We start from the raw sequence: 16,249 nt of genomic DNA, 5'->3' as shown, positions 1-16,249 counted from the left end.
CCTGACCAAAACCAGAACCACTGTCCCCTAAGGAGGGTGGGTCTTCTCGATATTGGGGGACAAAAAAACAAATGAGGGCAACATCTGTGGCTCCTCAGAACACCAGGGGCCCCATTTCGCAGCCCCATCCCCAAGTACTGAGGGGTCCACACTGCTCGGCTGCATGAGCCATCACAGCGCTTTGCTGTGTCAGTAAGCAAGAGACAGTGTGGGAACCTCGGCCCTATGTTGTTTACTTCTTCACAACAGGCTGCTCTGTTGGCTCAAAAGCCCACAGGCGCCACACTCAAATTTTCACCATCCAACTGTTATACATGCAGCTCAAACAACAGATTTTTGGCCACTGAGAGCCCACTTGCTTTGCACACCCCACAACACCACACCAAACTAGATGAGATAAAGCTCGGGCAGTAGAAAGACCCTAAGCTGAGCTGCGCTTCAGAGCTCTATCCCAGGACCCCACCCTGCCCAGTGACCCCATCCAGATACAGAAGCCTTCCCTCTGGGAGTGGTCTACACTGGGGTCTCCAGAAGGTCCTGGGCTGTGAGGAATCTGCCGGCATGCAAACCTGTCAGGGTGTCAGGGTGGTTAGGAGCCCGGCTTCAAGAGGAGATCCGCGGTCAAGGCCTACTCTACCACGCATTAGCAGAGCAACCCCAGCCACAGCACAGTCGCTCCACAAGCCTCCGTTTCCTCGTCTACAAGAACACCTTGTTGCATAAGGTGAAGATTTAAGGAGACTGAGCCATGAGGACTGGCACACAGCCTGGCAAAGTAGTCACTCGATACATGATAGCTCTCATACGGGGCTCAATACTGTCCGACCCCCGGTACCCTGTTCACCCAGTGGACCTATTACAATTTCTACCCGCTCCATCACTTTCTTTCTTTCTTCCTTCCTCGACATCAGGAATAATGTCAAATAGTGTTGGTGACATCTGGTTTCTGTGCCTCAGCCCCAACTTCAGGCAGTCTGTCCCCACATTTCGCCCTGAAGGAATGTCTTTTCTTTTTAGGGTGGAGAAGCACCTTGCAGTTCCTAACAGAGCCCACTCTCTGGCGCCCACCTCGAAGGAGTTCCTGCTTCTTAGTGAGACACTCGCGCTCCTTGTCACAGATCTCCCGCCTGTTGTCAGCAGTGATCTTCTTCATCGCCAGCTCCAAGTCCTCCTTCTGCTTGGCCAGGAAGTCCCGGTCCTGTGTGGGAGAGAGAATAGACCTTTAGCACTGGCTTCGGCACCTCGCTCTCTACTGCTATTACAGAAGATAGGTCATCACAAGCAGCGAAGAAAACATGTGGAAATGTGAGACTTAGAGACACGTCAACCAGTTGTGGCATGTGCTCTTTATGTGGACCCTGATTCAAACAAATTGTAAAACAGAATTAATGAGACAATTGGAAATGGAAATAATAATTCAAATGTAAATATGTCAGTAATTATTGTTAAATACTTAAAGTTTTAGGTACATTTATAGTATTATGGATTTATTTTTTAAAGATACATACTGAGACATTTACAGGTAAAATGATAGGATATGTGGGGTTTGATTCAAAATAACACAGAAGGGTGGGGGAGTAAGGGGACAGGCGTTCCTAATTCCGGAGATCAGGTAATGAGGGGGTTCCTGTTGCACCTCTTTCTGCCTATGTTTTTAATTTGCCATCATAAAGAATTAAAAAATTAAAATTTAAAAACTTTAGGGAACACATAGGCAGAAACAAAAATGCCCAGGAATCATATTACCCAGGAGTAGCAGCTGGTTTGGGTTTATCTATACAAACATGTTTCTGCAAAAGGACTTAGAGATTTGTATACCCATGTTCGTAACAGCATTATTCACCATAGCTATGGGATGGAAACAACTATCCACAGACAGAAGGGCGCATTAATAAAATGTAGTATAGATAGACTGTGGAATATTTCTCGGCCCTGAAAAAGGAGGGAGATTCTTACGTGTGCTACAACATGGGTAACTCTCAAGGGCCTGCTAAACTGAAGTAAAGCAGACACAAAAGAACAAATGCCATATGTTCCCACATTTAGGAGGTCAGATTTGTGGAGGCAGAAAGTAGAACGGTGGTTGCCAGGGACTGGGGGAGGGTTATCATGGGGTGTTACTAGTTTTTTGGTAGTTTCAGTTTCGCCAGATAAAGGTTTCTGGCAAGGGGTGGTGAGGATGGTTGGCACGATGGGGTGAATGTACTTAATACCACTGAACTGGACGCTAAAAATGCTTTAGATGCTAAATTCTGTTATGTCTGTTTTACTGTAATTTTTTTAAAATGAAAAATACCGCTCCATGTCCTAATGTAATCCTCTATCAAATGAGTTTTAATGGCTGAAAATACTTCATGGCCCAGGTATACCCTAGCTTATTCACCCAATACTTAATGGGTTGTTTCCAGGTTGTCTCTATTTTAGATGGTGCTGCTCTTCAGCCTCTGGGAACTGTTTGTAAACCTCTGCGATGATTTATCCTCAGGATTAGTCTCTAGAAACAGAAAATCCAGGCCAACAATGTGCATATTTTTGAGGCTCTTGATACCACTACCAAAATGGCCTCCTTAAAGAGCCAGTCTCCTCTCCCTGTGTGGGGATGGGGGGCCATCTCCCCCACCCTCCCCAGCCTGGAATTCTTTTTTCTGATGATAGCATCAAGGGACAGGCTGTAGGACAGAATGATGGTGTCCTGGAGAAAACACGAAGTCTGGAGACAGACTGAGTTTGGGGCCGTGCCCCATATTGCTAATTCTGGAGAGTCACCCCCCTGAGCCTTTGTTTCTTCCTCTGCAAAGGGAAAACCAAATACCACCTACCCTGGTAAGCCATGAATGCTACACCAGATAGTATACAAAGCATTTTTAAGTGTACATTTGGGGGCAGAGGAAGGACAATATACAGACTCCATACTGGGAGAAAAATGAGCACATGGTCTGACAAGGGCTACAAAGAAGGCTAGTGAGGCTGGGGCAGAGGCGACTGAGTCAAGCTGGGAGAGGCTGGCCGGACTAGACCCACGGGGCTTTGTAAGCACATAAGGAGGTTGGCCTATCTTATGAACAAAGTGGGAGCCACAGAAGGTTCTCAGGACACAAGACTATAAGGGGGAGGGTGACATGATCAGATTTGGAATCTGTGTTTATTGCATTGGCTGGTGGGAGAGAAAACTGTAGGAAAGCAAGAAAGGAAGCAGGGAGACTAGCTGGGAGGCTACTGCAGCAGTTCAGGCAAAAGATGACCCTAGCCAGAAGTCATAGAGATGCAGACAAAGTGGATAGACCCAGAGACAGTCTGGAGCTTTTTTTTTTTTTTTTTTAATCCAGGCTTTCAGGAAATGATAAAGGTTGGAGGAAAAGGAGGTATCAGGAATGACAAGGTTTCTGGCCTGACAGCAGGATGGAAGGCGGTGCCCCCTCAGAATCCAAGAACAGGGCCAGGTCCGGGAGATTGTGGGTTTGATGTATGAGACTCCAAAAGATGCTAAGTGGGCTGGTGGATGTACTGGGTTTATTCAAGGAGGTAGGACATACACACAACCCTAAGACAAGGCAGGAGGCATGAAACACTTTGGAAGAGGGGGATGTAAAGAGCTGGAATGTCCAGAAATGGGAGCTTACTCCTAGCCGGAGTGAGAGCAGTCAAGGAAGGCTGCATGGGGGAGGTGCTAACAAGGATAGGCTGGATTTAAGCACTCAGAATGAGAGATGGGTATGCAAGGGGCAAGGCATGGGCATTGAGGGGGAACTTCATCATTGAGGGTCTCAAGCCTGGGACTCTCCCACCCCTCTGGCCCCCGACGAAGGGGCAAGGACTCACGAGAAGCTGCTTCTTCTGCGCATGTTCCTCCATCTTCTGCTTCATGCTCTCCTTCCGCTGTTGCCTGGGGAGCTTCTCCACCTCGTTCTTCACCTGCATCAAAACAGCAGAGAGTGGCAGGGTCAGGCTCCCTCACATTTCCTAGAAAATAAGTCTTCAACCCCTGAACTCCTGGGCCAGGAAGACCAAAGGTGAGGTTCAGCTTTCTAGACACCGGCCCCCAACCGCACTCTCCACCAAGCCCCTCTGACAGGGGTCCCGACAGGCCTACTCCGGTCTGCTGCTGGCTCTGGCTTTGGACTCCCCCAGAGCGAGAGGTGCAGCTTTTGCTATTTGCAGTCCAGCCCCCTTCTGATGGCAGCACCTCCCTTTCCCTCAGAGGGGCAGCCTTGCTTCACCTTCGTCCAGTACTGTCCCGTCAGAAGCCTTTTTAGACATTTTCTTCCTCATTACCTGCCCCCATGAAATGCTAACCCCACAGATAAACTGTGAATCTGTTAAGCCATTATAATAACTGAAGCTATTTTTAACCCCTCAGGGGTGCGATCTCCCTGGAAAAGACAACACACACTTCAGATACCGGCTCCTCAGTGCCTGAAGTTCAGGTGGGGCTGACGGCACCTGCCCGGCTCCATCTGGCTCTAGGCTGGACACAGGACGCAGGCTGTCAGTCACCGTACTCCATGCCCTGGCCTTGGGGACTGGTTCAGAAGTGAACACGTGACTCTCGCTGCGCTGGGCCGGTGAGAGCTTTAGGATGTGTGCTAGAACCATCGAAGAAAGCGGCTGTCTATCCTCTGGGGTTGCTAAACTGGGAGGATGGAGGCCATAGTGGGTCACCCCAGAGGTGCCTGCCTGAGACTAAACTCAGTGCCAGGAAGCAATACCAAAACCTGAAAAGGAAGGATTCCTGGTGACACTTCTGCCCTCCTGGTCAGAAGCTAGTAAGTGTTTTCAAGTCAGCTGGAAATGGGCTTCTGTTTCTTATAACAGAAGAGGGAGAAGAGATTCATGATAGTTCTCTCTAAGGCACCCAGAGTTTTTCAGAGTTCTGAGGAACCCACACCTTAACAAGTCCCTGACACCCCAAAACTCACTGACAAAGGGCTCTTAGGAGCCGCTGCTAGGAAAATACAGTCCAGGATCAAAAGTACATTCCAGGGGAGGTCTTCTGGCCTAGTGAGTGTAAGCCAAAGCAGCCTCTCTCTCCTGCTGACAACAATGAAAAACCCTGGGTAAAATACGAAAAACAACTACCCGAGGGCTCTGAAAAGTAAACAAAAACAGGTGGCCATTGGAGGAGTCAAAACTTAGAGAAGAGGTTAGAACAGGGGCGAGTCTCCTAATTTTTCAGTTTCCTGGTTTTTTTCCTTTTGCACTCCTGGCTTTGCACCAGTCCCAAACCTGCACAGTGGTGTGGTGAGAACAGCGACTCAAAATCCATAAGAAACCTCATGTTCTGGCAGAGGACCGGGAAAAGAGGCTTGGGCAGGTCATACAGCGTGTGGAAAGAAACCCAGAGAGAAGGCAGCAGAAGGAGGGAAACCCTAATTCTGTGCGTGAGCGCACACACATCTCAAGCTCACCTGAGCTGAGCGGTACAAAGCAGACCCAAAGCAGTATAGCAGGCGCTTTGAAAACCACACAATGATGGGAGCCACCACCCTCAAGCCAAGACAGACCCTGTGCTCTGAGCCTACCAGGATCTAACTGCTAAAACAAAGTCGTCAACATTCTCCAGATTCTAATGGGACCCAGAGTATATAGACCGTAACATTCAAAATGTCAGTGATCAGTAAATGTCAGTAAATCCAAAATGACTCTACATACAAAGAATCAGGAAATTGGACTGAATTTCAAAGAAAATAATCGTCACATGCCAATTCCAAGATGACCCAGATATTAGAATTACCAGACAAAAACTTAAAGGCAGCTATTGTAACCGCACTCCGTCAGGTGAAGGTAAACATACCTGAGGTTAATGGAAAGAGAGAATGTTGCCACAGAGAAATACAAACCCTAAAAAAGAGACAAGGGACACCTGGGTGGCTCGGCCAGTTAAGCATGTGATGCTTGGTTTCAGCTCCGGTCATGATCTCAGGGTCATGGGATTGAGCCCCACATCGGACTCTGCTCAGTGCAGAGTCTGCTTCTCCATCTCCCTCTGCCCTTCCACCCCTGCACACAGGCACATGCTCTCCCTTTCTCTGTCTCACATAAATAAAATCTTCAAAAAAGAGGATCACAAAAAACTTAGGACCAAACAATACAGCATCTGACATGAAACACAGAAAGCAATGGGCAGAGCTGGGGTGGAGTGGAGGTGACAGAGGGGCCAGTAATTTGAAGAGTGAATAATAAAAATTATATAACATGAACAACCAAGAGAAAGGATGACAAAGACTAAAGCTTTAGAGACTTACGGGAAAATACCAAAGGTGTAACATTCGTGTTTTGGGGATTGCCAAAAGGAAAGGAGAAAAAGACGGGTATAGAAAATGGACATCTCTAATGGCCAAAACCTCCTGGCTTCTGTGGCAGTGAATGACATCTTGAGAGCAGGGTTCCTATCTCTTTTGCTCAGTACACCCAGCACCTAGCACAGTGCCCTGCGTGTGGATAGGCCATACAAGAGGTGCTGAGTAGCTCTCATTTGGATAGGAGGTAACTGGGACCCAGGAAAGTTGCTGTCCAAGGCTCAACACAGTTAGTGATCCAGAGCCAAGACTCAGAACCAGGCCAGACTCCCAAGCCTCTGCTCTCTGCACTGGAGCTGGGGGTGTGCTTCATACAGCATCGAACCCAGCCCATTGGCCTGGCTCTCAGCAGGAGGGCCAGGAGAAGGATAAGGCCAATGAGGTGTCCCCACCGGGCATAAAAGGGAATACCATAACCTTCAGTAATCAAGATAAATTACATTTTAAAATCTCAAAATTCATGTCCCAAATCATGACTATCGAATTTTTTTTTTTTAAGACTTCATTTATTTGACAGAGAGCACAAGCAGAGGAAGCAGTAGGCAGATGGACAAGGAAAAGCAGGCTCCCCACAAAGTGGAGGGCCTGACACAGGACTCGATCCAGGACTCTGGGACCATCCTGAGCCGAAGGCAGACGTCTATGAGCACCCCAGGAGCCCCATGAATATCAAAATTGTAAATACAGACAGGATCCCGCCCTATATTGCAGGACTCAAACTCATTACCTTACACTAATCTTGGTCCTCTTGGAGGCTGACTTCAAGTAGCTGACATTTTGTTCACCGTGAATATTTTGCAGTTAGTTTTTATTTTAAAACACCACACTAGAATATTATTTGATGAGCAAGGTTTTTGGCGCTCCCTTAAGTTTTGTGCCCACACATCTCACCCCAGCTGTGGCACTGCAGTGGCCTGAGGCCTCCTGGATACAACAAATGTCACGCCCACACACTGCGGTCTGGGAGCCGGGCTCTAAGGTCGCCAGCCCCACAGACCACCCTTAGAGGCTGTCCGGACACTGGGAACGGCCCACCAAGTACGCCCCCACCTGCCGGCGACAGGCTCCACAGAGGGAGGTGTGGGCTGTACTTTGGAACCCAGATGCCTTCCCCAGGGTAGGCTGGGAAATCTGCCTCTCTCCCTTTGTCTCCAGCCATCTGCCTCTTTGCCACCCTCCCCTTCCTCTTCCAGCTGGGAGAGGAAAGAGAAGAAGAGCCACGTGGGTCCCAACTAGGGGACTGCTGTTTGCCCCCAGCACCCGCTCCCCCTTCTGCTGAAAGCATCTCAGATCCCCCTGGGCTGCCATGCCTTCCTTCTCCCCTGTTCTCTTTCAGCTGGGGTTGCTAGGCTGGAGGATGTCCAGAAAGCTGCCTTGGAGTCAAGTCAACACAAGACAGCAAATGACGGAGAAGTGGCTCTTCATGGGGCAGCTGGGCCCGTGAATCCAGACACATGGACACGAGCTCCCGGAAGCGGGGCTCAGCTGGGGTTCTGATCACTTGCAATCTAGACACCCCCAGCCTCTGCCCAACACATACTCACCTCCTTCTTCATCAGTTTGAGCTGCTCCTGGAACTTAGTATAGTCCCGGTCCTGCTCCAGCCGGATCCGCTTGGCCTCCTCCCGGCGGCGCACCGCGTGGTCCTGCTCCATCTTCTCCACTTGCTGCTTCTGCTGACGCTCCAGGTTCTCCAGCTCTGTGTCGAAGAACTTCTTCTTGGCCTAGAAGAAGCAGAAGGAGAAATTTAGCAAAGCCGCTTTTTACCCAGGAGAAAGATGGGAATCGACATGGGGCGAGCCCAGAGCTGATCAGGCCTGGACTTGAATCCCAGCTCGACCACCTCTGCCACGTGACCTGGGACAAGCCACCTAGCCTCTGCGAGTCTTCGTTTCCTTGCGCAAAAGGGAGACCAGACTGTCTACCTTGCAAGGTTCTTGCATGGTGCTTGACAAAGGTCCATCCCCTTCTGGAGACCCTCCCAAATGACTCAGAGAAGCACTGAGACTTTCATGAGATTCTGTGTTCACAAGTCAAAGCCTTGTGAGATCAGGAAATCACATGAACTGGGCTCCCTACTGCCTGTAAGAAAACACGGGACAAGAAGCCCTCTGGGACCCGTCCTTTCTCGAACTCACATTGATCTCTTGTTCGAAACGTTTTTGCATCTGCTCCAGCTGCAGCTCGTGCTTGCTGCTCAACTGGGTCTGGTTCCGATGCTCTTCTTTCTGGAGCAGCCGAAGCTCACGGAGCTCCTGGCGCCTGAGGAGTGAAGAATGTGCAGCTCAGCGACCACAGAACTCACAGCTGGAGAAGTGGAAGGCTGGAGCATGGGACGGGGCAGAGGCATGACTAGAACTCGGGCTGAATTTGACATTTATGGACAGGCAAGACACTAATGATTAATGTATGAGACTACTTACAAATCTATAAGAGAAAAAGGAGGAGCCTACTTTTATTTATTATTTTTTAAAGATTTTATTTATTTATTTGACAGACAGAGATCACAAGTAGGCAGAGGCAGGCTCCCCGCTGAGCAGAGAGCCTAATGCAGGGCTCAATCCCAAGACCCTGAGATCATGACCTGAGCCGAAGGCAGAGACTTAACCCACTGAGCCACCCAGGCCCAAGGAGGAGCCTACTTTTAAAAAGGAACACAAAACATGAATAGACATGAAAGAAAAAACAAAAAGGAATTTTTAAATTACCTAATATGGATATGAGGAGCAAACTGAAAATTCTATTTTCATTAAAAGGCTAGAGAATAGGGCAATTGATACTTTCATACCTTGCTGTATGGACTGATACATTCTGGAGGAGAACTGGTAATAAGTTCATGCCTTTTTCTAAGGTTTTAAGGTTTAAAATTTTTAAGATTTTAAGATTTCTTTTTTAAGATTTTTAAGATTTTGACAGAGAGAGAAAGCATACAAGCAGGGGGAGCAGCAGTGGGAGGGGGAGAAGCCGGCTGCCCATTGAGCGGGGAGCACGAAGCAGGACTCGATCCCAAGACCCTGGGACCATGACCTGAGCCAAAGGCAGATGCTTAACTGAGCCACCCAGGCGCCCCAACCCTCTGTACTTACTTCTATGCCCACAACTGTGGTCACTTTAGAGACTGCTGCCACATGAACAAGGAAGCTCACACTGGGGCTCCGCTTCCTGCCTCTGTAAATGGCACAGATCGTGTCTACCTCTCAGGTTCTTTGAGGGTTAAATACGGGGATGCCTGTTGTGCTCCCTGACAGGCATAGACATGGTAACTGGGTGCTAAAACTAAGCTAAGTTTTTACCAACTAAGTGGAAACTGCTGTAGTGATCATGAGAAAGAAGAGGCAAAGGCTGCTGCCCGTTCTCTGGGAAACCAGAGACACTCTCCACAGCCACATAAAGAAGCTTCCATCTGAGTCTCTGCTCATTGGGCAGTGAGAGAGTTGAGTGTTAATGAAGACACAGAAATCCCGACTCTGAAGAAACTAAGACTCGTATAACCCCTGGCCAAAATAACGAAGGAATACAAGAGAAGGTGGGTAGCCAAGTTCAAACACTACCTCCCTGCCCCACCTGGGTTCTCACAAGGGAAGGCAGGCCGAGACGGGCTGATGTCCTATAAGGAAGAGATCACTGGGCACCAGCAATTTTAGGGAAAAAGAGAAAGAATTCTGACCTAGAAGTCTCAGTCTGGGAGAGTGAGTATCTGGTCACACAGTTCGAAAGCCTGTGTGTGACCCAGTTCTCTGCACATCCTAGCATCCATGAAGGCCAGGGGTGGGATGGCGGTGGAGTGGGGGGGTGACAGCCAGCCTGGGAACAAAGAGAGCCTGCCACATCCGCGCAGCCCAGCAGCCTCGCTGGGTGTACAGGACAGTCGGCGCTCTGGACCGGGACCGAGGCCGAGGCCCTTGGACTCTGCGATGTCTCGCCTTTAAACCTGAGCAACACACAGCTCCTCTCCTTAGCAAAAGGGTGGGAGTCTCGGGCCAGGGCCAGCAGGCATCGATTCGAGATGGGGTATAGTGGGTCTACAGTTTTAACCCAGGAACCTGAACCGCCCAGAGAGGAGACGATGGGATGGAAACGCAGCCCTTGAGGTCTGAGCCTTAGGAGCACAGGTCGCCTCCAGGTGACCAAGAAAATGGAAGCGGCTGTCATCCTCCAAGAGCAACCATCCTCCCTCCCACCCTCTATTGTGAGCCTCCCCAGCCCCCGTGATCAGAATGCCTGTGTGTGTGTGTGTGTGTATGTACACATGTGTACATGCAGAAATGCAGAAACACCTTTGATGAAAAGTCAGCCTCTCCTCTCTGCAGTCCCTAGAGGGGAAAGTGCTCCAGAGCACTAAAACTGCTTCCGAGTGGCTTTGGGATGCTTGTTCTGTTTAAAAAGATAAATGTGTTCCATGTTCTAGAAATGTTCTCCAAACTAATGATAAATTTACCCTGCAAAGGCCAGGCCCCAGGGGAGTTCTGTGGCTGCAAGGCCTCCCTGAGCTAAGCCCCCTACCCCTGGCAGCCCCAGGAAGCTTCTGGTCCAGTGGAAGCCTGGCGGAATCATCAACACACACAGATCTACTTAGAATAGCAGCTCTACCTTCTCACCTGGATGATCCAAGGCAAGTAACTTACCTGCCAAGAAACATTGTTTCCTCATTTACAAAATGGCGGAGGGGAACCTGGGTGGCTTAGTTGGTTAAGCGTCTGCCTTTGGCTCAGGTCATGATCTCAGGGGGGAATCAAGCCCCCAGTGGGCTCCCTCCTCAGTGGGGAGTCTTCTTCCCCCTCTCCCTCTGCCCTCCCCACCGCCGCTCATTCTTCTTCTCTCTCTCTCAAGTAAATAAAAACAAACATCTAAAAAAAAAAAAACAAAAAAACCAACAAAATGGGGAAAATAGGGTCTCCCCGAGGAGGGCTTTACCTCCTCCAAAATGCAAAGGTGGCTCCCAGAAGACAGCTTTGCTTCACACTCTCCTCCCCTCACCAGTTTCACTGGTTTTGCCTCCAGGATGTATGCTGAACTGATCTTCCCGGCCCAGCTGGGCTGGACAGGATCTCGCTGTCACCCTATGTCACTGTTGCCCTCTACAGCCCATACTCCCGCAGCTGCTAGAGCCATCTTTCAGAAGGGAGACAAGAGCCAGTCACTCTCCAGCTTTTTTACTCTGGCTGTACCTGGGACAAAATCGCACTCCACCCTGGCCCGCAGCCCACATGACTTCTGCCGTCGCGCTCCACACTCCAGCCCTATCTGCTCAGCTTCTTAAGCCGCAGTCAATCCTCAGGCCTTAGCTTTGCAGCGCGCTCCGTGCTCCCGCCGCCACTCCACTCGGGGTCTCCCACACCCAGAGCAGCCTCCCCCAACCCAGGGGCTACCATATCACCCATTACTTCCTTCACAGCATGTACCACAACAGGGATGACTTTGCGTGTCATGTGTTGGCCCATTACATGTAAGTTCTACAACGGCAACAGTGTCATCTATCTGCATTGCTACCATGTCCCCCAACTTGGTAGATGGATCAATGGATCGGGGAGTGAGTGAGCAGATGAATGGATGGGTGAGTAGATGAACGGGTGGATAGGTGGGTGGGTGGGTGAATGAGTGGATGGACGGGTGGATGGTGAGTGGGTGGGTGAGTAGATGGGTGGGTGGGAGGATGTGTGGGTGGGTGGGTCAGTGGATGGGTGAGTGAGTGAGTCAGTGGAAGGATGGGTGGGTGAGTAGATGGATGGGTGTGTGGGTGAGTGGAGAAATGGGTGGGGTGGGTGGGTGGATGAGTGGATAGATGGGTGGGTGGGTAGGTGAGCAGGTGGATGGATGGGTAGGTGGGTGAGTAGATTGATGGATAGATGGGTGGTGGGTGGATGGATGGTGGGTGGGTAGGTAGGTGAGTAGATGGATGGATAGATAGATGGGTGGGTAGATGAGTGGAGGGATAGGTGGCTGGTGAGTGGATGGATGGATGGGTGAATGAATGGGTAGATGGGTAAGTGGGAGGGTGGGTGGGTGAGCAGATGGATGATGGGTAGATGAGTGGGTGGACAGACAGGTAGATGGATGGGTAAGTGGATGAGTGGATGGATATGTGGGCAGATGGAGGAGTGGGTGGATGCGTGGGTGGTCAGATGGTGAGTAGATGAGTGGGTGGACAGAATGGTAAATGATGGGCAGGTGGAGGAGTAAATAGGTGGACGGGTAGATGAATGGATGGGGGGACTGGGAGGTGCAGGAGCAAAACCAGTTGCCTTTTGTGTCCTTGATCCCTTACTTCACACTGCTAACCAAAGGAGCCTACAACCCTCCCTTCTCACCACACCCCCATCACCGCCATCAGCGGCCCATCCCAGGCTTGCCTGAGAAACCGCATCTCCTCATCCTTCTTCTCATCCTCGCTGATGATCTTGGAGGTGGTGATGCTCACCTCGACACCGTCCACCACAAACTTGCGTGTCCTCTTGAGGGTTTTATTGTGCAGCCTTGAGTCCTGGAAGGGCCGAATCATTAGGCAAAGGTCAGGATTTCAGCTAAAAATCTGTGGGTGACACAGGGGTGTGGCCCACAGCCTTCTTGGTCCCGTAGCCTCGAAATCCAGGTAAGACATAGCTGTCCATTATCCCCTTCTTGCCCCACGCTTCTGAACTTGGGGTCCTGAGTGTCTGAGCTTATCCCTTCGACTCCCCCTGATCTATGCCTTCAAACACTGCCCCCCAGCCCGACACCTGGCTACCAGCGCTCTCACATAGAGGACGCGGCAACAGAAAGAACCAGGTTCTAATCCTCCCTCCACCACGCACTGGCCCTGCGACCCTGAGCAAGGCCCTTGTCCTGCCCAAGCCTCAGTTTCCAAAACTTGTCAGAGGAAGAGAACAGCAGTACTTCCCTCCCAGGGTGGTTACAGAGATACAGTGAGAGAACGCGTGGGGGACACAGCACAGAGCCCAGCTCACGGCAACTGTTCAGTACTTGGTATTTATATCCGACAGTTACGACTGCCGACCACACTCTCTTACCCACAGTGCCAAATCCAAAGAGCCCAGGAAACTGAAGTTCTAACTGATTTGGAAGCCAAACCCAAGCTGACCTGAACTCCACAGGAGGCCACACCCGTCTGGAGCAGCCCCCATGGAATTATTCACCATCTTCACCTTCTCCTGTGACTAATCATGCATTTCAGACGCAAGTATTCGCAGAGAGCTGCCAGGACTCAGGGTGGGGGTGTCAAATACCCTCTGAAAACTGGTCCTGATTTGGCAGAGAGCCTGTGGGCCTTCCCTAGAGTCAGCACAGCATATCCCCACTCTGACCTCAATAGGCTTCCAAAGGCCCTTCCTGGAGTAGCCCAGCCCTGGGTTCCCAACTCCGCCCCAAGGGCCGTCCAGCCAGAAAAGAGAGGGAGGCCAGGGCGGCGTACTGCACTCCTTCCCCTCAAGTGGGCTCTGAAGCCCCGCTCCTGCTCAGCAGGACCAGCGCCGGCCCTCGCTCCCTGAGGGCTCAGCTCCCCCGATCCCCAGGCTTCCAGGGGCCCCAGACACCACCGGCACTGAGCAGCCATGCCCGACTCTGGTCCTCCTATGGTACCCAGCTTGGCGTCCCAGGGCTCAACTCAAGACTACCGGTGAGAGATGGGGAGTGGCGGGGAAGAAGGGAGTCCAGGGCTGCAGCCCTCACACCAGGACTACCGCTGGTCACGGCACCTCCTGCCCTCCCCTCACTCCACCGAGGTGACAGGCTCCTCATCCCACTGCAGGGTGCTGACGCAGCCCGTGGACTCTTTTCAGAACCGCCGTGTTCCCTGACTTGGTGCCAGTCGGCCAGCAAAGGAATGTTCTTGACACCCTTGAGAACAGGCAGGGGAGACCCTGCTCTGGCCTTTATTTTTTTATAATTACCCTTTTTTTTTTTTTTTGGTTGGTATTTTTTTAAGCAGAGGAGGGACAGATTACCTGTCTTAAGGCAGGTGATGGGCCCCAATGCCACTCATGGGGCCCATCATGTGGGCCATGGGGCCCACTCATGTCTGCGCTCATCCTGGTGACATGTTCAAACTGGGCTTTCCTTCTCCTCCTGAAGCTAACTGTTGGGCTGGCTGCCTGCTCGTCCCTCTTTCACTTCCCTTCATTTAGCAAATATTTTTCAGTCTCCACCGTGTGGTTCCCACCAAGTAAACAATGGGAGAAAAAACCAAAATGCTACAGTATCATCCCTAAAATCACTTGATTGACCAGTGTGGCCTGGTCAAGTGGCCAAGGGCGAGTTCAAGGACCTCCTGAGATTTATCAGTGTGGGTGGGGGGACGGGGTCGGCCCTTCGAGAGGGAAAGCAGAATGGCATGTGGGCTTCGGAGCCCATAGTCTGTGGGTCTGGGCAGCTCTCCGCCCCCCACCAAAGCCTCCGTCTGCTTGTTTGTACATGGAGATGATGAAGGGGCCTCTGTTTTCTTTTAAGCACGTCACAGTGTTGGCCTCCACGCTGAGCCCTCAAGCTCAGGGGCTACTGTCGTTCACAATGTTACCCACCTCCAGAAAGGCCAACCAATCCCCGAGAGTGCCTCCAGCCCACTCCCTATACATGACTCAGCCAGTCAGCTGCGGGACCGCACGGCAGACCCCCAAACAAGAAAACTTCCCTCCTTGACTTCTCTCACCCGAGCTTCACCAAACCTGATTTAAACGGACACACAATTTGAAATTTAAACCTGAGCCAACCGCCCGGCGTGACTGAATCCCAGACTGAACTCAGATACTCTGGAGATTACACTAGGAGTTGAGCTCAAAGCTCTTCACAGAAGCGCAATCCCTCATGATCCACTTAAAATGGAAGGCAGCCGCTAACTGCTTCTAAAACCAAAACTGGGCTGAAACACGTCCTAACCACTCCGGCCCCAAACCTGTGGGAGAAGAGGTGGCATTACCTTGAGGGACAGAGAGCCTGTTTCTCTGTTCAGGGACAGGTCGGCTGAGAGAGAGGTGCTGTAGTCCATGCTCTCGGAGGTGGAGAGGCTCCCACAGTCTGAGTCCCTCTTGGACGGGCCAGGGGCGGCCTGGGTGGGGAGCTCCAGGCTGCCGTTGGCTAACTTCTCAGTACCCAAGGTCTCCAGGGCACTGCTGTTGGGGCGGCTCTGGCTTGATTTTTGGGACTTGTTAGCTGTTGGACTGAGCTTCACTTCCTGGTCAGCGACTTGCTTCTCCTCAGATACCTGAATTCTGGCATCCATTGACACTGGCCGGGACTTCCGTAATGGTGCTGGCACCGCCAGGCCATTCTCATTTCCAGGAGCTGCATCTGGGGGGTTGGTGGTTTGGAGGGATCTGTCCCCAGGGGGCTGGCTGGGCCCATTCACATTGTCCTGAGGCTGGCCAGGTGGCAGTGGGGTGAAGGATGGTTCTTTGAGAAGCTTGTCGGTATTGAGACTCAGCTGACTCACCTCAGAAGAGTCTTGAGTATGGTTCCCCAGAGGCTAGGAAAAAAAACAAGAGTTAAAACCATGCTATTGTATTTTTAAGACAAGAGTCAGAGATGTAGCAGGGCCGGAAAGTCAGACACTCACAAGGTGAAGTAGGCCAGGACCAAGGAAGTATTGTTGTTATCCCTCACCAGTGATCCACAGTCCTCACTACTCCCTACTGTCTACCAACAATAGAATTACTACTTGTTGTGAATTAACTGAATACCTGTTCTTCCTTCTAGAAGCAGAGACAACTGTGGGCAGCTGGACAGCTCATCCCTTGTCTGAAGTTGGCAGTGGCCACTCTGCTCCAGCTAACTGTGACAATGTGAGATAGACCTTCCAATTTTTTGAGACAAGCTAGAATCTGGATTTTTACCTGATACCACCTGAACTAATTCAAGTTTTGGGATTGTTTGCTTTTTTTTTTTTTAGTCGCATAAAAACCAAACCAAAACCATCCAGGAGCTAGATTCAATCCCTCATCCACGAAGTTTCTAAAGTTTTGTTT

The 16,249-nt window shown here is 50.8% G+C and overlaps 1 protein-coding gene and 1 long non-coding RNA gene across 4 annotated transcripts in view; one reads left to right on the top strand and one right to left on the bottom strand.

Moving 5' to 3' along the window:
- LOC106006881 overlaps positions 1 to 1,470 on the top strand; it is a 72,105-nt gene extending 70,635 nt beyond the window's left edge. The window contains exon 4 of the long non-coding RNA XR_001181201.2: positions 1,018 to 1,470. This is a non-coding gene — a long non-coding RNA (uncharacterized LOC106006881). The remainder of the gene's footprint in view (positions 1 to 1,017) is intronic.
- Positions 1 to 16,249, bottom strand: part of STK10 (serine/threonine kinase 10) — a 118,866-nt gene that overhangs the window by 18,359 nt on the left and 84,258 nt on the right. For all 3 annotated transcript variants that reach the window (XM_004737603.3, XM_045075606.1, XM_045075607.1), the window contains 6 exons: positions 15,205 to 15,750; positions 12,647 to 12,777; positions 8,435 to 8,558; positions 7,841 to 8,020; positions 3,820 to 3,912; positions 1,069 to 1,198 (listed from right to left, as the gene is read on the bottom strand). In XM_004737603.3, coding sequence (XP_004737660.1) covers positions 1,069 to 1,198; positions 3,820 to 3,912; positions 7,841 to 8,020; positions 8,435 to 8,558; positions 12,647 to 12,777; positions 15,205 to 15,750 — 1,204 coding nt within the window. The remainder of the gene's footprint in view (positions 1 to 1,068; positions 1,199 to 3,819; positions 3,913 to 7,840; positions 8,021 to 8,434; positions 8,559 to 12,646; positions 12,778 to 15,204; positions 15,751 to 16,249) is intronic.

This window comes from Mustela putorius, unplaced genomic scaffold (genome assembly GCF_011764305.1).
Source record: "Mustela putorius furo isolate JIRA1106 unplaced genomic scaffold, ASM1176430v1.1 tig00000145_pilon_pilon_pilon, whole genome shotgun sequence".
Lineage (NCBI taxonomy): Eukaryota > Metazoa > Chordata > Mammalia > Carnivora > Mustelidae > Mustela > Mustela putorius.
Note: the sequence above shows the minus strand (reverse complement) of the source record. Positions and strands in the feature narration are given on the sequence as shown.